This window comes from Vombatus ursinus, unplaced genomic scaffold, assembly GCF_900497805.2.
Source record: "Vombatus ursinus unplaced genomic scaffold, bare-nosed wombat genome assembly UNPS02014806.1, whole genome shotgun sequence".
NCBI classification, from domain to species: Eukaryota; Metazoa; Chordata; class Mammalia; order Diprotodontia; family Vombatidae; genus Vombatus; species Vombatus ursinus.
In genome coordinates, this window is record NW_020954584.1 from 1,441,277 (window position 1) to 1,468,760 (window position 27,484).

The 27,484-nt window shown below is 34.6% G+C and overlaps 1 protein-coding gene and 1 pseudogene across 1 annotated transcript; both read left to right on the forward strand.

Annotated features, from left to right (window-relative positions):
* Window positions 1-1,069: 1,069 nt before the first annotated feature.
* On the forward strand, window positions 1,070-1,891 carry LOC114051879 (olfactory receptor 4C11-like). Its single transcript, XM_027874265.1, has one exon. It carries the CDS (start codon window positions 1,070-1,072, stop codon window positions 1,889-1,891), a length of 822 nt encoding a protein of 273 aa, XP_027730066.1.
* A 24,149-nt stretch (window positions 1,892-26,040) lies between these two features.
* Window positions 26,041-27,142, forward strand: LOC114051843 (annotated as a pseudogene).
* Window positions 27,143-27,484: the final 342 nt, after the last annotated feature.

Here is a 27,484-nt window from a genome sequence, read left to right on the forward strand (position 1 = left end):
GCTAAGTTTGGGTAACATTTAGGGAAGACATTGATGATCTCTAGCATATTCAGCGAGGGGGAACCAGGAAGGTAAGTTTTGAAAATCATGCCATGGAAAATAGAAAGCTTATAGGGAATATAAGAGTCATTATCAATTATTGGTAGGGCTGTCAGTCACATGATAGAGGGAAAAAAAGACAAAGAGAGGTCAGAAATTTTAATATTTGATCTCATGGTATACAACTAGTGACAATTTTGGTAGATTACTGAGAAGTAAATATAAACCTCCTATCAGGGAAAAAAATTTTAAAAACTTCAAACTCTAATAAAGTATAATAGAAATGCAAAGACATTTTCTTCTTTATTGGTTATATTCAATTGGAGGCTGGATGATTATTTTTCAGGGAAGGTATAAAAGGCATTCTTTTTTAGTTAAGAGTAGACAAAAACATCTTATGAGTTCCCTTCAAAATTTGAGATTCTAGGAAAGTAATTACTGAATCAGAACAATCTAGGTCTGTATTGTTTCCAGCAGATTAGTATGTATGTTGGTAGATTACAGTAATTATCCCCCAAGATGTTAACCCTGGAAAGGTAGGCATTGTTAGAGTCTGAGTTTTTGGATAACACACACACACACACACACACACACACACACACACACACACTGAGTAAAATGGCAAAATAAAATAAAATTATCAAATGAATCTGTGAACTCATAATTCTACCCAATGGCACTGATTTCAACCCACCCACACTTATCTATTCATGTGTTCCTGTAAGTTTACACATGTTGCCATATATATATATGTCTGCACAGAGGACAGTACAACAATTTCTCTCTCTCACACACACATCCCATAAGCTAGAAATATGTTAGACGAACTTTACCAGATTATGGGGGTACTTTGTATTTAAAGCTTTCCTATCTAAGACTGAAAATAGGACTAATAGAAGCTTACCTCAAACAAGAATCTAGCAGTGTTTCTTTGATGGAGATCTCTCAAATTCTGCTCTATTAATTCTTCTTTATTCCTTTGTCATATTAACTAGTTCTCACCTGTGTCCTTCCCACTTGAGTCCTAGAGATGAGAAAGAATGTAACTGAATTCATTCTTTTTGGACTGACTCAGGACCCAGAGAAGCAGAAATTTGTATTTGCCATTTTCTTGGTGTTCTACACTGCCACTGTGGTGGGGAACCTACTAATTGTTGTGACAATCAAGACCAGTCCCACACTTGGTTCCCCTATGTACTTTTTCTTCACCTACTTATCCATCACAGATTCTTGTTTCTCTACCACCACAGCTCCCAAACTGACTGTGGACAACCTCTCTCACAAGAATACCATTTCCTTTGATGAGCGCATGATCCAACTATTTGCTATGCATTTCTTTGGTTGCATGGAGATATTGGTCCTTGTTTTAATGGCCTATGACCGCTTTGTGGCCATCTGTAAACCTCTACACTACTCAGTCATCATGAAACAGAAGGTGTGTGCAATCCTGATTCTATTGGCATGGGTAGGGTCATTTCTGCACTCTATTGCCCAGGTAATCCTCATCTTGAGTGTGCCCTTCTGTGGTCCCAATGTGATTGACCACTATTTCTGTGACATACCACCTTTGTTGAGGCTGGGATGCATGGACACATATGTATTAAATCTCTTAGTAGTTTCCAATAGTGGAGCCATATGCTCATTAAGCTTCATTTTGCTGATGATATCCTACTCAATTATACTGCACTCCCTGAGAAACCATAGTGCAGAGGGGAAGCATAAAGCCCTCTCCACTTGCAGTTCCCACATCATTGTTGTCATAATGTTCTTTGGTCCCTGCATATTCATATACACTCGACCCCTAACCACATTCCCTCTTGATAAGTTGGTGTCTGTCTTCTATACATTATGACTCCCTTCCTCAACCCTTTGATCTATACCCTAAGGAATACAGAAGTAAAAAATGCCATGAAGAAGCTATGGAGCACCTGAGTGACTCCAGGTGACAAATAATGTACTCAAGCATAGTATTTGTTTTTCTATTGTTTTCAAGGATGTTCGGTGCAAACTGGAAGAATTAAAATTGATATATGATAATAATAAAGACAATATTCAAGAATTTTTAACCTTGGATCCATGGACTTTTAACAATATTTTGATAACTATATTTCAATAGAATTTTCATTCACCCTGCAATTCAATGTATTTTATTTTATGCCTTTGAAAATGTTGTTCATTTTAACATGAAAAATTTAAAATATGACATTTACTTTGGTTTTATCATTATTTCAAATAGCAAAAAATGTTAATATGAAGACTTTATTTTGTCTCAAAGTGAATAAAAGGTAATAAAGTTATGAAAGAGAGGAACTTTTGTGGCATAATGGAGAGAATGCTGGATATCAAATTCCATCTTTCCTTTTAATTTCTTGTATGATTTAGGGGAAAAATGAATTTTCTGTATGTTTGTTTTGTCAACAATGAAATCAATGATTTGGACCACAGAACCTCAAGGACAGGGGTGGAGAACATTGGGCCTGAAGGCCCCATGTGGCCTTCCAAATCCTTGGGTATAAACTTTTGACTGAGTCCAAGGTTTCTAGAATAAATCATTTTGTTAAGGGGATTTGTTCTGTGAAGTTTGGATTCAGTTAAAGGGCCACACCTGAGGATCTAGAGGGTCACATGTGGCCTTGAAGCTGGAGTTTCCCACTTCTGCCTCGGGCCTTTAAGAAAGGATTTTTTTTTTTAGTGGAGCAATTGGGACTAAGTGACTTGTCCAGAGTCACACAGCTAGGAAGTACTATGTGTCTGAAAACGGATTTGAACTCAGGTCCCCCTGATTCCAGGGCCGGTGCTGTATTGACTGGGCCACCTAGCTGCCCCCTCGAGCCTTTTAGACCTCTAAATTACTTGTCTTTTGAATACAGGATAGAAAATAAAGTGAGCCTAGGTGGAATAAAGGTGGTTTGAGAAAGAAAGAGGTACAGTATCAAATTGAGTGAAATTAAATCTCAGAATTAGAATCTCCCTTGCTAATTTCAGTAATCAACATTTTACCTCTCATAACTGCACTAACATAATTCACTTCTTCAATTCACTTTGCAATTTTCCACATTTGAATATGCTGATCTTCATTCAAGCCTGCTTGACAGAAAATTTTGGAAGACTTATGATACAGTACATGAATTTCTTCTGTAATGAAGCCATTTGGAGGTTTTCCATCTCATTCTCTCAATAATATACTTCTATAAACTTACCTTTCATTAAACACACACACACACACACACACACACTATCATTGGATTAAATTGTGGATGAAGTCTTCAACTTTGAGTCATAAAGAACTATTTTAGATTCAACCAATGATACATTTTAGCTGTGGGGCCATAACAAGTTATTTAATCTCACTTGGCTCAAATACTGCAATCAATTTTTTTGTCAAGTCTTCCCACTTAAATATTTTCTTATTCCAATCCATTTTCCACTTATCATATTTCAAGTCCTCTGCTTCTTTATGGTGAAACCTGTTAAATATTGAATGACCTTGCTTGCTTCTCCATAGTACATGAATTGTTTTTTTCTGGCTTCTTCTATGATCTGAATACTCTCAAATTTGACTTTCATTGTCCTGTGAGAATTTATTTTGGGATATTTTTCAGGTAGTGACCAATAGATTCTTTTAATTTCAATTTTACCTACTGGATCTAAGATACAAGGTAGTTTTCCATTATAATGTGTTGAAATATGATGTCTAGGCTCTTTTTTTTTATCTTGAATTTCAGTCAGTCCAATAACCCTTAAATTATCTCTCTTTGTTCTGTTTTATGGGTCACATTTTTTCAATGATATATTTCACATTTTAATTTTTTTCATTCCTTTGACTTTGTTTTATTGTTTCCTGATGCCTCATGGAATCATTATTTTCCACTTCTTGATTGTAATTTTTAAGAACTTATTTTCTTTAGTCAGCTTTAGTAACTATTTTTCCATTTCCCCTATTCTACCTTTTAAGAAGTTCTTTTTTTACAGTGTTTTTTTTTTACTTCTTTTACCATTTAGCTAATTTATAAGGGGTTATTTTCTTCAACATTTTTGTGACTTTTTTTTTACCAAGCTGTTAATTCTGTTTCATACTTTTTGTTACTCTTTTTTCATCTAATGTTTCCACTACCACTGTTATGTTTTTTCTTTAATTCTTGTCCTGCTTGTGTCCAATTTGAATTTTTTTTCTTTGATTCTTTGTTGTAGCTCTTTTCACATTAAAATAAATAAGAAAAAGTTAAGGAGATGAATAGTATCTTAGAAAACTTAGATATGTTAGTCTTCTGGAGTAAATCGAATCAGAATAGGAATAATAATTTTTTCTCACCTGTTCGTGATGTATTCACAAAAATTGACCATCTATTATGGCATAAAACCATCACCAAAAATGTAGAAAAGCAGAAATATTAAATACAAACTTTTTGGACCATAAAGCAATGAAAATTCAATAAAATATTATGAAAGCATACCTTAAAAGTTATTTGGAAATTAAATAATCTACTTCTAAAGAGTGAGGGAGTTAAAGAATGAATGATAGAAACCATCAAAATCACACTTAAGGTAATGAAAACAACGAGACAACATTCTATAATTTGTGGGATACAGCCCCCAGGAGAAAAAAAATTATGTCTATAAATCTGTACATTAATGAAAAAGGGAAAGAACCAATCAATGAATTATGCAGAGAATTAAACCAATTAGAAAAAAGAACAAATTGCTGGTGAATTTGATTTAACAAAAAAAAACTACTTAAATCAAAAATGAAAAGGGGAATGCATTACAAATGAAAATGAAATTAAACAATTAGCAGAAACTATTTTGCCCACTTAGATGCCTGTAAAACTGTCACTTTTAATAAAATGGATGAATGGTCAGAATAAATAAAACTTTCTCAAGTTATAAAAAAGGAAATACTCAAATATTCCTTTGTTAGAAAAAGAAATTGACTTTTAAAATCCTTCTTCAGCTATTCTGAGAAGTCTTTTTGGGCTTCAGTTCATATTCCCTTTTGAGGTTCCAGATGTGGGTTTGTTGACAATGTAGTCCTCTTCAGAATTTCTGTCGTGATCTTCACTGTTCTCATAACATGAATCTATGGTACATTTCTTCTTGCTCCTGTTGTTTGATTATTCCCTGGCCTTTAAAGAGATTGAGCTCTTCTGCTAGGGAGCAGAGGGCACTGACCCAAGCTTCTTGTGTTGGAAGCCTAGGTCTTGGTCACTGGTTTTGTGTGCTGGGGCCTCCGATGTTGGCATTTGGAGCCTGTAGGGTTCTGGCAGCTTGCCTGATATTGGGCTGGAATCAGCAAGGCTGGAACTCTAAGGCAACTCTAGGTTGCCTGCTTTTCCTTTCCTTTCAATTTCTTCAGCTCCTTTCAGATAAATGTTGTAGGGTGTTTTTCTACCTGGTGCCATTTGTAGTTCTGCTTCCCTTATTTTTACTGAGGCACTGGAAGACCTGTTTGCAGTAGAATGCCATGGCACCTGGTGGTTTTCTGAGCTGGTTTCCACTGGTTCCCCTGCCCCCACTGAGGCACTTGGAGTCCTGGTGTTGGTATTTACCTGCTCCACCACTGGGTTTGAGTATCTCCTCCTGGTGTGCTAAAGTGGGGCTCTCCCCTAGCTTGCTGGGATGCCTCCCTTTCTGTACTGCTCCCCTTCCCCCAGGGGAAGAGGGGCCTTTCCTGTTAATCCTTCATGCTACCTGGGCTACTGGACTGCTGCTCCCCATCTTTCTTCTGGTTCAGCTGTTTCAAGGGCAATATTTTCTGGGCTTCTGGAGGTTGATAGGGAGGGTGACAGTGACTACCTTTTTATTCTGCCATCTTGGCACCTGGAAGTGGAAGTCCTATTGACCCAGCAATACTACTTCTAGGGCTATATGCCAAAGAGATCATACAAATGGGAAAAGGACCTACACATAAAAATTTTTATATGAGTTCTTTTGGTGGCGGCAAAGAATTTTGAAATTGAGAGCATGCCCATCAATTGGGGAATGGCTGAGCAAGTTGTATTATATGAATATGATGGAATACTATAGTGCTGTAAGAAATGATGATAGGCTGACCAGAAAAACCTGGAAAGAATTGTATGGTCTGATGCTGAGTGAAATGAGCAGAACCAAGAGAATGTTGTACACAATAACAGCCACGTTGTATGATGACTAATATTGATAAACTTAACCCTTCCTACAATACAAGAATCTAAGACATCTGCAAAGGCCTCATAATGGAAAATGCTATCCACATCCAAAGAAAGAATTATGGATTTTGAATGCAGATGGAAGCATACTATTTGCCATTTTTTTTCTTCCTTCGGCTGAGTTTTGTTTCCTCTTTTTGTGGTTCCTCCTATTGGTTCTAATTCTTACTTACAACATCACTAATGTGAAAATATGTTTAATAGTGATGTATATGTATAGCCTATATCAGATTGTGTGCTGTCTTGGGAAAGCTTGTGGGGAGAATGGGGGAGAAGAATAAAAGCATATGGAAATGATTGTTGATAAGTAAAAATAATACATTAATTAATAAAATAATAACTAAAAAAAGAAAAGAAAAAGAAATTGAACAAGCCATAAATGCACTCCATCAGGAAAAAAAAATCCCAGAAGCAGATAGATTTTTAAATGAATTCTACCAAACACTTAAGGAACAGTTAATGCCAATATTACGCATACTATTGGAAAAAATATGTTAAAAAAATCCTACCAATTTCCTTTTATGATAAAAATATGGTTTGATACCTAAAGTAAGGAGAGCAAAAACAGAGCAATAAAACTAAAGACTGTTTTCTCTTAAAACTATTGATACAAAATCATCATTATTTCTATCCATTACCAATAAACTCAACAGGAAGAGATAAAGCTAGCACTTCTAATAAAATATTGAGTAATAATGATGATAATGGACATCCTTGCTTCACCTCTGATCTTTTTAGGAAGACTTCTAGTTTATTCCTATTATAAATAATACTTGCTCTTGGTTTTTGATAGAATCTATCTATCATCTTAAAAAAGACTCCACTTCTTCCCTATGTTTTCTAGAATGGGTGTTGGATTTTATCAAAAGCTTTTTTTTCCCTGAATTTATTGATATTATAATCATATACTTTTTGGTATGTTGTTATTGATATGATTTATTGTGCTCATTTTTTCCCTACTATTGAACCAGCTCCACATTGCTGGTATAAATCCCACGTGGTATATATTCTTTGTAATAGATTTCTTTGCTAGTAGTTTATGTATAATGTTTAAGACACTCTTCAGATATCTGTGTGTTTATTTTATATCCTGTAACTTTGCTAAAGTTGTTAATTGTTTCAACTAGTTCTCTAGCTGATTTTCTAGGATATTCTAACTATATCATCATATCAGCTGTGAAGAGTGATACTTTTGTTTCCTCAATGCCTATTTTTATGCCTTCAATTTCTCTTTGCTGTCATTGCTATGGCTAATATCCCCACAGAGAACATGGCAATGGTTTAGAGAAGTTGACTCAATAGATCAAGAAATGACCAGCTGGGTCATAGTCTCTATAAATTATATTTCATTTATCTGTGTAAATGACACATTTTTCCACACAATAAAAATTCTGCAAGGGTAGGATTTTTTTTAACTTCATTTGTTCATCTTCTAATGCAAATCCTAACTGTTAGTAGTTTTTAAACAATTATTGAATTTAGTGAATTTTTCATGTTTGTATAGACTCATATTTTTATTTATACATGTATATATGTACATATATGTATATGTACATATACATATATATATATATATATGTTTTCACACACATCTTGATAGGTGGCCCAGTAGATGCAATCCTAGACTTAGAAACAGTAAGACTTGAATTCAAATTCTGCTATATGTGCTTCCTCTGTTTTGACCATGGGAAAGTTACTGAAACTCTCAGGATCATTTCCCTCAGTTATAAATATGAATAATCATAGCACCTACCTCATAGAGCAGGTAGGATCAAATAAGATACTAAATGTTATGCTTTGAAAACCTTTAGGCAATATATAGCTATTGATAATGAACAGCTACTGCTGCTGCTACTGATGTCATCAATACATGTAGGTATTATCTTTTTAAACCTTAAGTTATTCACTTTAGCAGAAGACTACACAGGCAAAAGAGGGGCTTTATGGGAAATATTGAGTCCAGCTGACCAAACAAGCAAAAAAAAAATAGGAGAATAAATAATCTCTGAATCTCTGCTGGTTGGTCTATTTTATGAAAGTCTTGCACACAATATATGCTTAATAAATATTTGGTTGGTACATTGATCATTGGGCAGAGCCTTTTACCAATCTGAGGTGAATGACTCATGAGGAAAATTCAAGTGCTCAAATTATATTGCAAAATAAATTTTATTTTTTTAAATGATAGAGAAAACTTTTGATATTACTTCCTCTTAATATGAAAATCATAAAAGATGAGATTTTCTTCTTTTATCATTTCAAACACAAACAAAAACCTTGAGTTGAGAATTTGATTGTGATGCATAAAATAAGTTCTTAGGTTCAGTAGAACTGGGATGAGAATATTCAAACCAGGGGGAAGGATTTTGAAATCTATGCCTGCTATGTATTTCCTATGTGACATTACCACAACAATTCCTATGTGTGGATCCTTTTTTTTAATGAAAATTAGGGACCTAGATGATCTGTCCTCTAAGATTACTTCTACTTCTAATTTTGTGACAAAAAAAGAAAAATATGAGTCTGAGGAAAAGATATTGCAAAAAAAAGATTTTTTTAATCTAGTGAAATTAAACTTACAACTTTGAGTTCCCATTGTTGTTTTCCCCATTATTCAATTGCTCTGCCAATGCTTACTCCATGATCTTTCTTAGAATAACCCAATTTTGAATTTGCTGACTTTATTTCAGCATAGATTGACTTATAATTTTAAAAGAAAATGGCATATTAAATATTACTTCATTAGATATATAATGTTTATTATTAGATATAGATTATGTATGCCTGAAGTATTGCCTGTAAGTTTTCTAAGAAAGCAAGGCAGAGTCTGCTCTATGTAAAGAACTTGACAGGATCACCAAAGAGAGACAGAAAATTAAAAAGAGAGACAGAGAGAGACAGAGAGAGAGACAGAGTTGAAGAGATAGAGTTTAAGTAACATTAACTAACATTTATTATCAGTAATAATAATAGCTAACATATATGGTATTTTACGGTTTACAGACCATTTTACAAACATTACCTCATTTTATCCTTATAAGAAAACTTCTAAAGAAGTGTTATTATTACCTTTAATGGAGAAGGAATCTGAAGTAGATAGAGGTTAAGTAGCTTGCCTAGAGTCACATGCCTAGTCAATTTCTGAGGTTGGATTTAAACTCAGGTCATCTTGACAATGGATGCAGTGCTCTATCCACCACACAATCTACCTGCTTACTTCTTGAGAACTAAAATATAAGACAAACACCTTTCAATTAGAAATAGATTTTGAGTAACATAGGGTCATTTTCTAAATGTTTAGACCAGCAGGAAACTGATTCTACAGATGTAAAAATTAGAGGCTAAAAAGAGTAGAGTAGACCAAACAGAAGGATGTTAAAAGAAAGGGGAAGGATACTGAAAGTAGATCTTCCTTTCACTATGTTCTTGGCTAAAATATCCAAATTGTTATTATGCCTGTGTAGCTTTGAACATTTTACCCATTCCTCTTTATCTCTGAAAAATATTCCCTTGGGGGCCGGTAGGTGGCACAGTGGATAGTGCAGTGGCACTGAAGTCAGGAGGACCTGAGTTCAAATCTGGCCTCAGACCAAACACTTGACACTTAATAGCTGTGTGAACCTGGGCAAGTCACTTAACCCCAATTGCCTAAAAATAGAATAAAATTTTAAAAAAAGTGGATGAGTGCCTGAGTGTCCTCAGAAATGGTGTCATGTAGGAAGTAATAATTCAGTTCCAATCAAAGTGATGGAAAAAGCATTGAAGGCCCAATTTGAAAACATCCCAATTTTGTCTAAGGCTGTCATCAGTTCAAGTCAGAACTATTTGGCCAAGTAGATTTCCTTTAATACCAACCAAAGCCAAATGAATTGAATTGTGTCCACACAAACGGGATGAGTCTCAGTCCCTCAGAGACTGAGACAGTTTGAGAACGTTGAAGAAATGTCCATAAATATCTCTTAGAAGAAAAGGTACACATTTGGCTATACATGTTCTATGTAGGAAGGAGTTTGAGAAAAGGGGAAAGGGACCACAAAGATGATGCTTCTACAAAACAGAAGAAATCTTATTTTTTTCTTATTTATATAAAGGGTTTTTTTTATGTAAAGTTTTAAAAATTGAAATGAGTGATTATTTTTTTCTGACAATAGCAGAATAAACATATGGCTTCACTTTGGAAGTTAATGAACATGTCTCTAGTTGTGATTGAACTCAATCCCCCTTTTATTAAGGGAAAATTCTGATTTCACAGCTGGATAATACAGATGCCTCATCATCTGAGACTTCCAGGACTTTCTGCCAAAGCAATTCAGAGACACAGAGATGGCAGCTCTACATTGGAAGCAATTGATCTTTACTACACCGATCAATGTAAGTTTTGCAGCATGTTTGAAATATGTGGTCATACACATCCCCCAAGAAGTAGAGAAGTTGTCCCCAAGCTCTGTGTGTGCACCCTTCTTTTTTCTAGCTGGATTATATAATTCTTACATTACCTAAGTAAGGGAGGGATGAAAACAAGGTCTGAACAGAGGCTTCTTCAAATCAACGCCGTTTTCAGACATAGATACTCACAGATCTTCAGGGTCCCATTGAGGCAAAAGACTACTGAGGGTTTTATTCTGTATGTATATATGCAAACTTCAAACCAGTTTTAGCCCTTATGGCATCTTGCTTTTCTTTCCTTTTCTTCCTTCCTTTTCTTCCTTTTCTTCCTTCCTTCCTATTATATTAATAGATACAGAAAAAAACTGACAAAATGCAACACCAATTTTGATTTAAAATATAAGAAAACTAAAATAAATGGCCCTTTGTTTAATATGATAGAAAGGTAAAACCTTTCTAAAACCAAGACTCAGCATTATATATAATGAAGATAAAATAGAAGCTTTTCCAGCATATAAGTGGTAAACAATAGCTGCCCATTTTCTCTAATATTATTTATGTAATAACAGAAATGTAACTATAGCAATACAATAAAAAATGAAGAAATCTTCAGAAGTAAAGAAGAAAGAAAATATTCACTTTATTCAGGTGATATGATGGTTTATTTGGAGACCTCTAGAGAATCAACAAAAAATGAAAGAATTAACAACTGGAACGAAGTTACAGGGTATAAAATCATTGCACGTAAATCATTAGCATTTCTGCATATTTCCAGCAAAGTAAAGCAGTAGAAGAAAGATGAATTCCATTTAAAATTCCTTCATAAGATAAAATACTTGTGAGTCTAGCTTTTTAAGACACATTGAAGAAATATAGTAAAACAACTACAAAATACACTTTACAGAAATAAATAGTTTGATAATCAAGGAAATACTAATTGCTTGTGGGTTGTCCAAGAGAATATAATACAAAATATTACTTAATTAACTTATTTAGTCTATGGAAACAATAAATGAAATACATCTGGTGGAAAAGGTCAGGAATCTTAAGGAAAAAGGTATAAGAAGCTACAGAATTTCCATTTATACTCCAAAGTAGTAATCATCTCATAAAAGCAATTAGATACTGAAGAGAGAGGTTGATTAAAAAAATAGATAAATTAAAGAAGAAAATGAGCCCAGTCTTGCAAAGCCAAAGATCCAGGCTGTTGTGCTAAAAATTAAATATGTGACAAAACCTGCTGGGAAAACTGGAAAGCCATCTGGCAGAAATTACGTATAGACCAGCAAGATAAGCTTCTGATGGATTCATGACTTTGATGTAAAGGGTGACAACATAAAGAAACTAGAGAAACAAAGAGAAAACTTTTGAGATCTTTACATGAGAAGAGTTTATAGCCAAACAAAAGATAAAGAACATCACAGAGGGCAAAATGAACAATTTACATTACATTTTTTTAAAGATTTACACAAAGAAAACAAGTCCAGAAGGCAAAATTAGAAGAGAAGCAGGAAACCAAGAAACTATTTATAATACTCCCCCCCCCCGATAACTGTACAAATTTAGCAACTAGGTGATGCGGTGGATAGAGCTTGGAGCCTAGAGTCAGAAGGAATTGAGTTTGAATTATGCCTCAGATACTTCCTAGCTTAATGTCTGTTTTGCTCAGCTTCCTTAACTGAAAAGGAAGATAATAATAGTTCTTATCTCCAGGATTATTGTGAAAATCAAATGAGATAATAGTTGTAAAACATTTTGAACAAATATACTAGGTATTATATAAATATGATCATCATCATCATCAGTAGTTTTAGCTCTAATAGTAGTTATATAGATACATAAGGAACTTACTCAAATTTATATGAATGAGAATTATTCCCCAATTAATGAATAATAAAAACAATTACTGGCAGTTTTCCAAGGGAACTATCCAAAATATCATTATAGATGAGAAAAAAAATGCCCCAAATCAGCAATATTTTAGGACAGAAATTAAAACAGCTCTGAGGCTCCACCTCACTCCCTTCAGAGTGACAAAATTTGACAGAAGATGGAAAATAACAAAAGCAGGAAATACAGGGGAAGAAAAGTTACATCAATTCTATTTTGGTAGAAATGTGTACTTGTCCAGTCATGCTGGATATTAATTTGGAAGTGTGCCTCCAAAGTTATTAAAATATGTCTACTCTTGGACCTAGAAAGAGTATTTCTCAATTTATACCCTAAATTGACCAAATACAATGGGAAAAGGACATTTATACATATGTGTGTGTACACAAAAATGTGTGTGTGTATGTGTGTGTATGCATACATAGTATATGACAGCTCTTTTATGGTAGCAATGAACTGCAAATTAAAAGGATTTGTATCCAACAATTGAGGAATGAATAAAAAAATCATAGTGTATAATTGGGATGGAATTGTATTGTGTATAGGAAATGAAGAGGACAATTTCAGAGAAATCTGCGAAGATTACTATGAACTGATATAAAGTGAGATGATCAGAACTAAGAGGATGATTTATATGATGAAAATAACATTGTAATGAAAGACAACATTATAATGACAAGGTGACTTAAAATCAATTCTCTGAGCAGTGCAATGACCAAACTTCATTCCAGAGGAGTACAGATGTAACATACTAACAACCTTTGGGCAAAAATGTGATGGACTCAGTGTACAGAATCAGTAAATTATTTTTATAGATGATCAATGCAGGAATTTGTTTTGTTTCACCATCTATATTTGTTTCAATATTTTTCTAATGGTGGAGAGAAGGAGATAAGATAGATTTTTGTTAAATGAAACAAATATAATTAATTTTTAAACACTAATGTCATGCTTACATTGATGCATCTGTAAAAGTTTGCTTCACTCATGTTAGAGTGCTACAGAATGAAGGCATAAATCAACTAATTTTTATTAAGTTTCTACTATATTCCAGACCCAAAATATTCTTAAATCTTTCAAACACTACCTTAAACAAGTTCTTATTGTCCTTATCAGTGGTAGTCACATTTTTTTCCCTTTTCATAGCTTTGTTACCTTAGAATTATATTGAAGTCCCACATGCCTCTAAAGCAAGTTGAGGTGTTTTTCTATACCCTTTGGACCCAGAATAATGAAGAGAGTGAAATGCTGCAGGAAATCAAACCTGATTAACTATTCAAATCAGGTGTTGTATTTTCTTCTACACTTTAGCCAAGGTCAGCAGCTGTGAAGATTTTTGAGAACACATTTCAAATTCAAATTTCCTATAGAATAAAAAAAAAAGAACAGAGTTAGTGAAATAAGAGTGCAAATGCCAATAAAAATGCTTTCCTAAGAGCAGCTTATTAGAAAGTGTGATTAAGAAAAATGAATTTTGCCTCTCTTAATTCATTATAGTATGTACATGAATCTGCATAATCTTGGATTTTCACAGCTGATGCAAATATACCACATGCTCTGTCAGGCCTCAGAAAGGTAGATGAGCTTTAATTATAGATCTACTGACAGTCATATAACCACCCTCCTCTTATTGAACTCATACTAGGCCTTCCTCTGTCCTGTTCCTCCTGAGGCTTCTCTTCCACTATGCCCATGGGAGTATTTTTCTTCTGTTACCAACCTCTATTTTATTTCTGATGTATTTTTCTCATATTTCTTCCATTTTTTATTCTCATTGAAGGATACAAAACATATTGGAAGTTTATCCAAAGATGGACATTCCTTTTCTCATACCTCTTAAAACACAAGGCCTTGAAGAAGAATTGACATATTCCTTTATGTTAACACTTGCAGACTTTTTTTAAACTTTATTAATTTATTTTGATTTATCAACAATCACTTCCGTAAACTTTTGAGTTTTAAAAGTTTCTCCCCCTCTCTCCCTACTTCCCTCCACAACATGACATACAATCTATGTAGGTCATACATAAACATTCCTATTAAACATAATTTCATATTAGTCATATTGTAAGTAAGAATTAGAACCAATAGGAAGAACAACCAGAAAGAGGAAACAAAACATGATAGAAGAAAAAAAATAGCAAATAGTATGCTTTGATCTGCATTCAAACTCCATAGTTCTTTATTTGGATGTGGATAGGATTTTCTATCATGAGGCCTTTGGAGATGTCTTACACTTTCAGACTGCCTGCCACTGTCACTTTGACTTTTCTCCTTTAAAATACATTCCATCATATTTCCTTTTACAGCATATTTTTTTCTTTTTTTCCTCTTAATATTCTTGACTTTTTATATTTCCAACTTCTCCAATTTTAAAAGTTTATTTTTCTTCATCAGCTTTGCCATTTTATTGGTTTTTCAGTGAAGCCAAAGAAGTTCTTTTTTTTTTTAAATTTGTTCATAAATTTACATATCTCTTATTATTGGTGGCTTGTGCCTTTTTCTAAATATGGCTACTTTTAGATTGAATTTCTTCCTCTGAAAACATCTTGTTCAAGTAATAAAAAAGATATATTCAGTATGTTTTTTGATAAATATCAGAAAAATATATACATATAGTGAAATGACTCAAATGTATATGAATTAAGAGACATGACCCAATTGATAAGTATCCAAAGGATTTTAACAGATTGTTTCCAAGAAAGAAATTCAATCTAAAAAACAGTCATACTCAACTCCTAAGGATTCATGATGGATAGTGCTATCCACATCCAGAAAAAGAACTATGGAGTCTGATGGCAGATTGAGGCAAATTGTTTGATCTTTTTTTATTCTTTCTTTTTTTTCTCTCTCATGGTTTCTCCCATTGGCTCTAATTCTTCTTTAAAACATGACTAATGTGAAAATAGGTTCAATATGAATGTATGTGGAGCCTATATTAGATGACACACTGTCTTGGTGTGGGGGGAGGGGAGAGATGGATAAAAAATTTGGAACTCAAAATCTCGTGGAAATGAATGCTGAAAATTAAAAATAAATAAATGTTAATGATAAATAAAATATAAAAATAGTCATATTAAAAAGGTACAAATCAAAATAAGAGATATATAAATTTTAAAAATACTTTTAGGCACTGCAAAACGAACAGATTCATGATATTAAAAAAAAAAAACAAATGAAAAATACTTTAGAGTCTGGGTGAAAACAGGTATATTAATTGAATTCTTAGTGGAAGAGTGAATAAGTCTAGCAATTCCAGGAACCAATAAGGAATTATGCCCCCAAGGTTTGTAAAACTTTCCTACCCTTTTTTAACACAACAACATTACTGCTAGATTCATCCCTCAATTTATTCAAAGAAAAAGATAGCTTTTGTGTATCATACAGAAATATTTATAATAACTTTTTTGTGAAGGCAAATTATTCAGTTTTAGAAGAGTGTCCACATATGGGGAATGACTGAAAAATATTGTGGAATAGAATACTGTTGTGAGGTAAGAAAGGATAAAGAGGGTGGTATCAGAGAATTCTATGACCTTATGTAGAGTGAGGAGAACAGCACAAAGGAAACATTTTATACAATAATAATAATAAAAAAAATTATTGTAATGACAAAGAACTTTATTAGACTTAAAACTCTTCTCAATTCAATGCCAACAAGATTTCAGAAGACTGAGGATAAAAAAAAAACAACTTTAGACAAAGAATTGATGAAACAAGTGGAGATTGAAATATACATTTTCTGGCATTGCCAATGCTAGAATGTATTCCTTAGTACAGCTCATGTTTGTTACAAGATTTTTTTTTCACTGTCAGCTATAGCAGGAAAATATTTTTTTTTAAATTGAAACTATAATTCATTTTTAAAAGGACTAATATTATGTCAAGATTGATACATTTGTTAAAAGTCCTTTTGATTCTTAGTTTCCCTCCTAATAAACTGCCACAATATGAAGGCATCTGTGAAGTAAATTTTATTGAGTACTTATTCTATTTAAGACCCACAGCTACACTGCATCTCTGAAATTTCCACCTTGTGTAGTTTCTTATTGTATCCATTGATAGCAATTGACTTTCTGCCTTTCATACCCATGTCACATCAAGACTACATTGAAGACCCAGTCAGTGGAGGTGTCTTTCCTCACCATGTGCATTTTGAGCAATAAACAAAGAGAAGTTTTTCAGGAAATCAAACCTGAGACTGAACTAGATATATTAGTGGGTATTTTTTTTCTTCTAACATTTAGATTATGTCAGCAGCTTGAAAAATTTAGATACTAAATGAAAATTTAATTTCCCCATAGATGGAAATACATAACTATTGCGTTAAAAGTTAAAGTAATGATAGCAGGGTTTTCTGTGAGTTCCTTATTAGAGGGATGCATTAAGAGACCAGAAGCTTAGCTCTAATAACTCACTGTGTTATGTAGGTGATTCTGTATAACCCTAGATACTCACAGTCCATGCCAATAAAACGCATGCGGTCAGGTCTTACAAAGATAGAAAAGATTTACTTATTATCCATTGATGAGCTGTGGTAGTTTGCAAGGTATAACTTCTAGTTTACTCCTGAAAGATTGTATCCTTTAAAAATCACATTTTTAGATGATGCACTAAATTTGTGATGACCAGGGTTTTCTTTCTGTTAAATGAAGAAGCCAAATTATATGATCTCTAAGATCTCATCCTACTCTAACATTCTGCCATCGTTGGGCTGTCACAAAGAATTTTATGGTTGTAGCCATAGGGCAATGACAAAGAGAATGGCACTGAAGAGGATGGTGGGAAATTTTTCACATTTATGCTAGGAGAGGTGGTCCAGTCATTACCTCCATATGTTTGAGGGGGTTAACTATGGCCTAGAACAGTCATTCTTAAAGATTTTGCATTTCATGGACAGTCTGGTAAAACCCATTGATGACATCTCAGAATAACACAGAAATAAAGACACATGGAATGAAAGGGAGGCCACTTATATTGTAACAGTTAAAATATAAGATGAGAAATCAATGGTCCCTGGGTCCAGAAGCCCTGTTAGAAGTATTTTGAGAACTATGGTGCTAAGATCATGATGTTGGCAGCTTTCCACCATGACCCACTTTAGTTTCCTTTGACCTATGTAACAATGATGTAAATGATATTTTTACTCTCAGGAAAGGAAGGAAAAATGAATAAAAGATTCCATTCTCTTATTTCCCAAATGAGCCACAGTCTTGTTCTGGGGCAGACTCACACTAATTGGCCAGAGAAATTTGCTCTTGTCCTGACCAACATCAGATGAATTTGTGATATCAATTCTCCCATAAAATAATTCTCTTATTTCCCTGGTGGCACAGATGTAATGTTCTGGGCTCACAAACTGTGATAACAAGACAGTTCAGAGATCAATATTGGTCATTTTTTGCAGAGAGTAGAGCTCATGATGGAGAATTGGAACCATTGAATGAGTAGATGCTTCAATACAAGTTCCTCCTTCGTCCTTGTAAAATTTGAGAACTGGAAGGCAAAAAGTTTCTGATTCTTTGACTATCAAAGGTAGGAACTTCTTTAACTGTCCCTTTTGAGGATTCTGGGGGAAAAAAAAGATTTGTCATAGTTAGTGTGATAATTCCCTATTTACTGAAAGCAGGATATTTACAACAGGAAAATTAAAAAAAAAAACTTATCAAGAGACATCTATTAATTTGCCCCCTAAGCAACACAGAGTCAAGGAAAAGGAAACTCTTGGCATAACCATATGAATTGTCAGAAGGGATGGTTCTCAGTTTAATTGACAACATGCATTTGTGTATGACCTCACATATTTTATGACACCCATCTTTGCAGACCTTATCACTTGGATAAGGCTCTTCTCTGAGCCAGTTTTTATTAACGTAGATTTAAAACACATAGTAATTGTTTTGATAACCAAAATTCAATATAATTGATTTCCTTTCTAGTTTTCAGCATTTTTATTATATGCAGTTAAAATCATGATTCTGAAAATAGATGCAAATCCTTAAAAAGACTCACATCTCTCTGTCTCGGTGTTTTTGTGTCGCTGTCTCTTTGTCTCTCTGTCTCTCTACCTCTTTGTCTCTGTCTCTGTCTGTCTGTCTCTCTCTCTCTCTCTCGGTCTCTTTCTTCTAGCAATGTGAGTAATAGCACCTAGACTCACAATCTAGAGAATACAAAACTAATTATTAACTTATTTTATTTTCCTTGGAGAAAGAGAAAATCCTAGTGCACATGTTTTAAAATGAAGATCTAGAAACATCACAATGACTAAAATATCATAACTCAGAACAAAAAGCTTCATGTTCTGATCTTCAAAGTGCAATATAGAGAAAGTGAAAATGAAGAGAGAAAGAAAAGGATTCAGAGAAAGACACAGTGAAAAGAAAAATAGGTTACCATTGCAACCAGTTATCCCATTCCCAACCTATCTGTTTAATCCTCCTCCTTCTCCTCCTCTTTCTTGTTCTTCTTGTTCTTCTTGTTCTTGTTCTTCTTCTTCTGCTGCTTCTTCTTCTTCTTCTTCACCTCCCTCCTCCTCCTCCTCCTTCTCCCCCTTCTCCCCTTCCCCTCCTCCTACTCCTTCTCCCTCTCACTCTCCTTCTTTCTCATTATTTTTATAATCATTGTTATTAATGAAATTATTGTAGTCATTATTGTTTTTGTTATTTTGCCAAGATTGAGGTGTGTAATTCTCCCACAACCCAACATAATATTAAATGATTACATGCCAGTAAATCCTAGGTTGGTCTGAGTGAAATATAATCCGCAGTATATGGCAAAACCTTAGGAAGCAAGGGCACATGTAGAGCAATGGAAACAGCCTGATTTTCTCCTGATGGGAAGGCATGGCAAAGTAGTGAAGCCAGGATGGTATAATGTGGTGAAACCACTGCTCTGAGGCACTGCAACAGATGGAATGAGATTGAAGCCTGGAGATGAGATGCTAATGTGAGTACAGTAGTGGCAGTCCTATAGTGCATGGGGAATTTGCACATTGCCTCAGTCACCTATCCTTTTAAAATTGCAGTCTCAGGCTCTTTGGTGCAGACATGTGGTCATGGAAATCTTGGTATTTTTTCCTTAGACATTATTCAAAATGCTCCTAGGCTACATCATTGGTTTTCCTTGGGAAACATTTTAAGGAGCTATACGATGTTTCTGATGTAAGAGATTTATTATGTATCTCAAATATCTCCTAGGTGTGTCATTTTTCCATTTACCTTCAGCCTGTATTTTAATGGTGACCACAACAATTTTTACCCTTTCTCTATAACCTTCTCTTGCTTTTTCATCTCCTGGTAATTATCTATTCTCTTTAATTTTATATTTGTTGTCTGGAACCTATACATAATCTAGGGAAGGAAGGAAGGGAGAGAGAGAGGGAGAGAGAAAGGAGGGAGAAAAGAGGAAAGGGGGGAGGTGGAGCCAAGATGGCAGAGTGAAAGCAATGACTAGCTTGAGCTCTTCCCCAAACCCCTCCAAATACCTATTAAAAATGGCTCTAAACAAATTTTAAAACAGCAGAACCCGCAAAAAAATAGAGTGAAACAAATTTCTAGCCCAAGACAACTTGGATGGTTGATTGGAAAGGTATACCACACTGGGCGGGGAGAGGAACACAGTTTGGCATAGATGTGCAGACCGCAGCGAACCTGGAGCAGGCCTCAGAGGACTGATTCACAGGCAACGGTGGCAGTTTCCCTACTTTTCAACCCACGAACACCGAAGACAATTTAAAAGGTCAGCGGGAAAAGTCTGTGACTGAGGTGAGAGAGGAGTTAGGTCTCAGATGCAAGTTCTGAGCTTGGCCTCAGGTGCAGTGGCTGCCTTCTGAGCTTCTGGCCCAAACACTGAGGGGGAATCTAGTGGCTGATCAGAGGTGGATTGTAGAGATCTCTTTGCCAGTGCTGAGGCAGGAATTTCTTGCTTTGCCCGTGCTTGGGGCTGGTCCACAGATGTGAGGGGCAGTCCTGGGGTGAGGAAGAGTGCTGGTGTGGCAGAGCTTGTTGTGGCAGTTCAGAGGAAACACCTGGCCCCTTATCACACCACCTCAGAAGAACTGAAAATTTACTGGTCCCCAGAAGTATCTCTGAAAACAGTTGTACAAACCCACGAAGCTTGGGACAGCACATTCTCCACATTGGAGGTAGACTCTTACCTTAACAAAGAGTTTAAAACTCAAATAATTGGCCGGGATCATGTGTAAATGGAGCAAAAAGTCAGACTATATTGTCTTACTTTGGTGACAAAGAAGATCAAAACATACAACTAGAAGACAACAAAGTCACAACTCCTACATCCAAAGCCTCTAAGAAAAAATATGAATCACTCCCAGGCCTTGGAAGAGCTCAAAAGGGATTTTGAGAAGCAAGTAAGAGAAGTAGAGGAAAAACAGGGAAGAGAAATGAGAGTAATGCAAGAAAATCATGCAAAACAAGTCAAGAGCTTGCTAAAGGAGACCCAAAGAAATACTGAAGAAAATGACACCTTAAAACATAGCCTAACCCAAATGGTAAAAGATTCAAAAAGCCAATGAGGAGAAGAATGTCCTAAAAAGCAAAATTGGCCAAATAGAAAAGGAAGTCCAAAAGATTACTGAAGAAAATACTTCCTTAAAAGTTAGAATAGAACAATTGGAAGCTAGTGACTTTATGAGAAATCAAGACACTGTAAAACAAATCCAAAAGAATGAAAAATTAGAAAACATTGTGAAATATCTCATTGGAAAAACAACTGACCTGGAAAATAGATCCAGGAGGGAAAATTTAAAAATTATTGGACTATTTGAAAGCCACACTCAAAAAAAGAGCCTAGACATCATCTTTCAAGAAATGATCAAGGAAAACTGCCCTGATATTTTAGAACCAGAGGGCAAAATAGAAATGGAAAGAATCCACTGATCTCCTCCTGAAAGAGATCCCCAAAGGAAAACTCCTAGGAATATTTTAGCCAAATTCCAGAGTTCTCAAGTCAAGGAGAATATATTACAAGCAGCCAGAAAGAAACAATTCAAGTATTGTGGAAACACAATCAGGATAACACAAGATTTAGCAGCTTCTACATTAAGGGACCACAGGGCATGGAATATAATATTCCAGAGGGCAGAGGATAGAGGATTACAACCAAGAATCACCTACCTGGGCAAAACTGAGTATAATCCTTCAAAGGTGAAAATGGTCATTCAGTGAAATAGAGGATTTTCAAGCATTCTTGATGAAAAGACCAGAGCTGAATAGAAAATTTGACTTTCAAATACAAGATCCAAATGGAACATTAAGAGGTAAAGAGGAAAGAGAAAGCATAAATGACTTATTAAGGTTGAACTGTTTACATTCCTGCATGGAAAGATGATATTTGTAACTCATGAGATCTTTGTGTGTATTTGGGTAGTTGGAAGGGGAAAATATATATGTAGATAGATAGATAGTTAGACAGACAGAGAGATAAATAGATAGATAGATAGATACAGGGAACAGGGTGAGTTGAAAATGAAGGGGTCATATCTGGAGAATAAAATTAAGTGGTGAGAGAGGATTATACAAGGAGAAGGAGAAAGAGAGAGGAAGAACAGGGTAAATTATCTCGCAAAAAAAAACAGAAAAGAAAAGGCTCTTACAGTGGAGGGGAAATGGGGGAAGGTGAGAGTGAATGATTGAATCTTATTTTCATAGGATTTGACTTAAGGAGGGAATAATACACACTCATTTGGGCACAGAAATTTGTCTTACCCTACAGGAAAATGGGGGGGGGGAGGGGAAAAGAGTGTAGGAGGATGATAGAGAGTAGGGTAGATGGGAAAGGGCGTAATCAAAAGCAAATACTTCTGAGGAGGGACAGGGTCTACAGAAAGAATAGAATAAATGGGGAGGAAGGATAGGATTAAGAGAAATAGAGTTAGTTTTTCACAGCATGTCTACTATGGAAGAGTTGCTTGCCTTTTCAATGAGGGTGGGTGGGGAGGGAGGAAGGGAGAAAATTTGGAACCTAAAGTTTTTAAAACACACGTTGAAAAATAAATATTTTCACATGCAACTGGGAAATAAGAAATACAGGAAATGGGGTACAGAAATCTATCCTGCCCCACAGGAAAATAGAAGGGGATGGGGATAAGAGAAGGGGGAGAGAGATACAGGGGAAGGCAGACTAGGGGGAAGGGGTATTCAGAATGCATGACATCTTGGGGTGGTGGAGGGGTGAGATGCGGTAAAAATTTAGAACTCAAAATCTTGTGGAAGTAGATGTAGAAAATTAAAAATAAATAAATTTATTAATAAAAACATAAAATAAAAAAGGGAAGGGGAAGACATGAAGGAGGGAAGGAAAGGAGAAGATAACTAGAAAAAGTGATGCCTAACAATTGCAGTTATTCAAAGTTGGAATAGAAAACAAAATCTGCCTCTACCCCAAATCTGAAACTCATTAGAGAGAATCCTAAAAAAAACGAATCTTGGATAAACACTTGTTGGTTATTTGTTGAAGGGATTATTAGAAGGAAAGGAAGGTGGATTAAATAAGTTCCATTTAAATTTGAAATTTTGTAATTTTACTTTTTTGTTGTCTTATTTGCTAATCAGTCTCACAAAGTAATTTAGAAAAGGGAAGAAAGGTGTTGCATTTATAATTTGGTTTTGTTGTTATTTTTTTTCCAGTTGTGTCTGACTCCTAGTGTTCCTATCTGTCATTTTCTTGGCAAATATACTGGAGTGGTTTGCCATTCCTTCTCCAACTCATTTTATAGATGAAAAAACTATGCCAATCACGGTCAAGTGACTTGACCAGGGTCACACAGCTAGTAAGTGTCTGATACCTGATCAGAACTCAGGAAGATGAGTCTTCCTGACTTCTGGACTGGTGCTTTATCCATTGCAACACCTGACTGTCCCTATGATTAGATATCAGAAGTTATAAATTTTTTCTCTTGTATCAGTCTCATTAACAATCCTTTTACCCAGTGATAATGACCCAGTGTTATTTTAGCCTTAGTGATATCCAATGTATCTAATCAGTGTGACTATAATCATGTGGACAACTGATAGGCATTATGATCATTCTCAGTGTTTTACATGGTATATTTAAAAATATTTTATTCTTTTAATTTATGGAATAAAACAAGCATTTCCATAACAGTATAATAAAAAAGATAATTACACATGAAACTGCAAATCTATTATGTACAACTTGCTATTCCCTTCAAATATATAATAAATTTATCATGTAATTTTTTTCTTTTTCTTATTTTTCTTCCCTCTCCGCTGACCTAGAGATGACTACCATTAGAGTATATATACATATATATGTGTATGTATGCATATATGTATATATGTGTATACATATATACATAAGTGTGTTTGTGGATGTGTATATATACATTTGCACATGTATACATGCTCATATATGCATGTGTGTATGCATATGTGTCTGTATATGCACATGGATACACGCATATATGTGTATACGCATACATACATACACAGACAGACATATTATGCTCATTTCTAGTTCTTTCTTTGGAGGCAGATAGAATCTTTCTTCACATGTCCTTTATAATTAATTTTGATATATGTAATAGTCAAAATGACCTATTCCCAAAGACATTATTAAAACAATATTGCTGTTACTGTATACAATGTCTTCTTGGTTCTGCTAATTTTACTATTCATTATTTTCTGCAAATCATTCTGTATTTTTCTAAGATCATTGAGCTCATCATTTCTTATAGCAGAGTAGTGTCCTGTCAAAATCATTTACCACAACTAGTTTAGCCATTCCCCAATTAACAGGCATCCCTCAAATTTCCAGTTTCTTGTCACCATAAAGTGAACTGCTGTAAGCATTTTAGAACATATGGGTCATTTTTCTTTATCCTTAATCATCTTAGGGAAATAGACCTAAATGTGGTGTTGGTAGGTCAAAGGGTATAGACAATTTAAAAATTCTTTGGGCATAATTCCAGATTACTCTTAAAGATGTTTGGATCAGTTCACAATTCCACCAACAATGAATTAATGTCCCAAATTTTCCACGTGCCCTTTAATATTTCCCTTTCAATCATTTTAGTTAATTTGGTAGGTGTAAAATGATATCTCAATGTTGTTTTATATTGCATTTTTTTATACAACAATTACTTGGAGCATTGTTCATATAACTAAAAAATTGTTTTGTTTTCTTCATTGGAAAACTGTTCATATTCTTTGACCATTTATCAATTGTGTTTACTAGTGGTTTTAGTTGAAAGACCCTATAGTAAATTGGTAAGAGGGCTGAATTCAGAGTCAGAGGTCACAAATATGATTCTTAGTTCTTTCACTTACTACTTATGTGACCTTGGAAAATGACTCAAAATGTCTTTTTCTCAGTTTTCTCATCTATAAAATAAGTAATTTGAACCAGATATTCTGTATGGTCAGTTTCAGATCTAGATTTATGAGTTTCTTAATAAAAAGGAAACCCCTTCTGAACAGGAACCATTAATATTGTTCTCTTGCCTTTTGGATGAAATAAAGAGTGATTTTCTCAAAAGGGAATGATAGTAGCTTCTTGAAATGTAACTAATACGATTGACTTGAATTTTTGGAGAATATATAAAATGTATTGCTAAAGTATGATTTGTGATCATTCTCAAAAGAAGTATTAATCAACATGAACTAATGAATTTCAGTAAGAATAATTCATATGTGACTAATCTTCATTACTTTTTTGATATGGTCACTACCATGAGAGATGAATAGAATGATAATGATGCCATATTATAAATTAATTTATATGTGAATCAATATTAAACACACACATATATATTTATACATACACATGTGTCTGTGCCTATACTTGTGTATTTATCGGTCATAGCATTTACTACACATGTGCATATGTATATAAACATACATATACATACACATATACATATGCATATACATGTACATATACATATACATACATATCTATGTATATGGAAATGTTTACTGAATTACAGGAACTGTACTTTTCAAAAGGATTTTGATAATCACACTGTGCTTTGACCTCATTACATCACATCTGGGGTATTCTGCTCAGTTCAATGTGCTACATTTTAGAAAACATATTTGTAAAATGTAAGACCTCCATAGAATGACAATGAAGAAGGTAAGCATACTGCATATTATATGCCATTTAATAGTTTAAATAACTGGAATGCTTTTTATTTAAAAAAAAGAGATTTAAGGAGGACATGATAACATGTTGAATTATTTGAGGAACTGTCATATGGAAAGAGGAACGCCCCCTCCAATTTATTCCAGAGATCAGAAGTAGAAACAATGGTTATAAGTTATGAAGATACATATTTAGGTTTAAGGAAAGGGAAAGTTTCTTATCAATCAAACCTATGAAATATTGTAATAACATAAAAAATAAGATTGACTCTAGCAGGAGAATAGGAAATAGACAAGGAGATTGTCAGTTTTCAGTATGAACTTCAATAATTGATCAAGTCATACTCTATCCTTTTAGTGACATAGACACTTATTCCTTCATAAACAAGCCCAAGAAATGTGGATGGTGGATCGCAATGGATTATGGGAAGTGTAAGTTCCTAGTAATATTCTATGTAAGATTTTTAAAGGTACACATAACATTGAAATACTTGAGAACAGACAATGATTCAGCAAGAAACAGGGTTCCTTGATTTGTTTTCCTAATGCTACTTTCTTTCTGTTTAGGCAATGATTAGCTCTCACATATATCCTTATCATTTTCATTGAAGACTTAGAAATGAAAAACATGACTGAATTCATTCTTCTTGGACTGACACAAGACCCAGTGAAACAGAAGATAGTGTTTGCCATCTTCTTGGTTTTCTACACTGCAACTGTGTTAGAAAACCTGCTCATCATTTTGACCATCAAGACCAGTCCCACACTTGAATCCCCCATGTATTTCTTTCTGACCTATTTGTCCTTTGCAGACTCCTGTATCTCTAGTACTACAGCAACCAAACTGATTGTAGACAACCACTCTAAAAAGCCGACCATTTCCTTTGATGAGTGCATGACTCAAGTATTTGAAATCCATATCTTTGGATGTATGGAAGTCTAGGTCCTTATCCTCATGACCTATGACCGCTGTGTGGCCATCTGTAAGCCTCTGCACTACACAGTCATCATGAACCAGAAGATGTGTGGGATTTTAGTAATATTAGCCTGGGTGGGGTCTTTTCTGTATTGCATCACCCAGATCTTCTTTGCCTTGAGTTTGCTCTTCTGTGGTCCCAATGTGATTGAACACTATTTGTGTGACTTGCAGCCTTTGCTGAGATTGGCCTGCACTGACACACTATTGATTATTTACAATAGTGGGATCATATGCATGATGAGCTTTGCAATTCTAATGACCTCCTAGGTTTTCATCCTTTATTCACTAAGAAATCATAGTGCGGAAGGGAAGTGTAAAGCCTTGTCCACCTGTACCTCCCATATAATCGTGGTCATTATGTTCTTTGTCCCTTGTATTTTTATATATACTCGGCCCCAATTATTTTTCCTGTAGATAAGGTGGTGTCTGTATTTTATTTCATTGGAACTCCCTTGCTCAAACCCTTGATCTATAAGCTGAGGAATGCAGAAGTAAAAAATGCTATGGGGAAGCTATGGAGCAACATACAAATAGAATAAATACCCCCCCCAGAGTTACTAGCATGTCACTTCACAGCTGTCTACCTCAGTTTCCTCAACTGTAAAATGAGAATAATAAAAACATCTACCTCACAAGGTTGTTGTGAGGATCAATTCAGATGATATTCATAAAGTGTTTAGCACAGTGCCTGAAGCATAGGAGAAGTTTAATAAATGATTATTACCTTCTCCCACTTCAAAGAAGATTTGGACCAATATGACGAAAAGATACTATCTGCTTGCATTTGTCTCTGACCCCTGATATTACTAGCATAATATGTAGGCTGTTAAATAGAGAATGACTAATGATTCTATTATATTCATCCCAAAACACCAAAATAA

Excerpts from the sequence above, each read along its gene's own strand:
- LOC114051879 (XM_027874265.1), top strand. The coding sequence starts at position 1,070 with ATGAGAAAGAATGTAACTGAATTCATTCTTTTTGGACTGACTCAGGAC.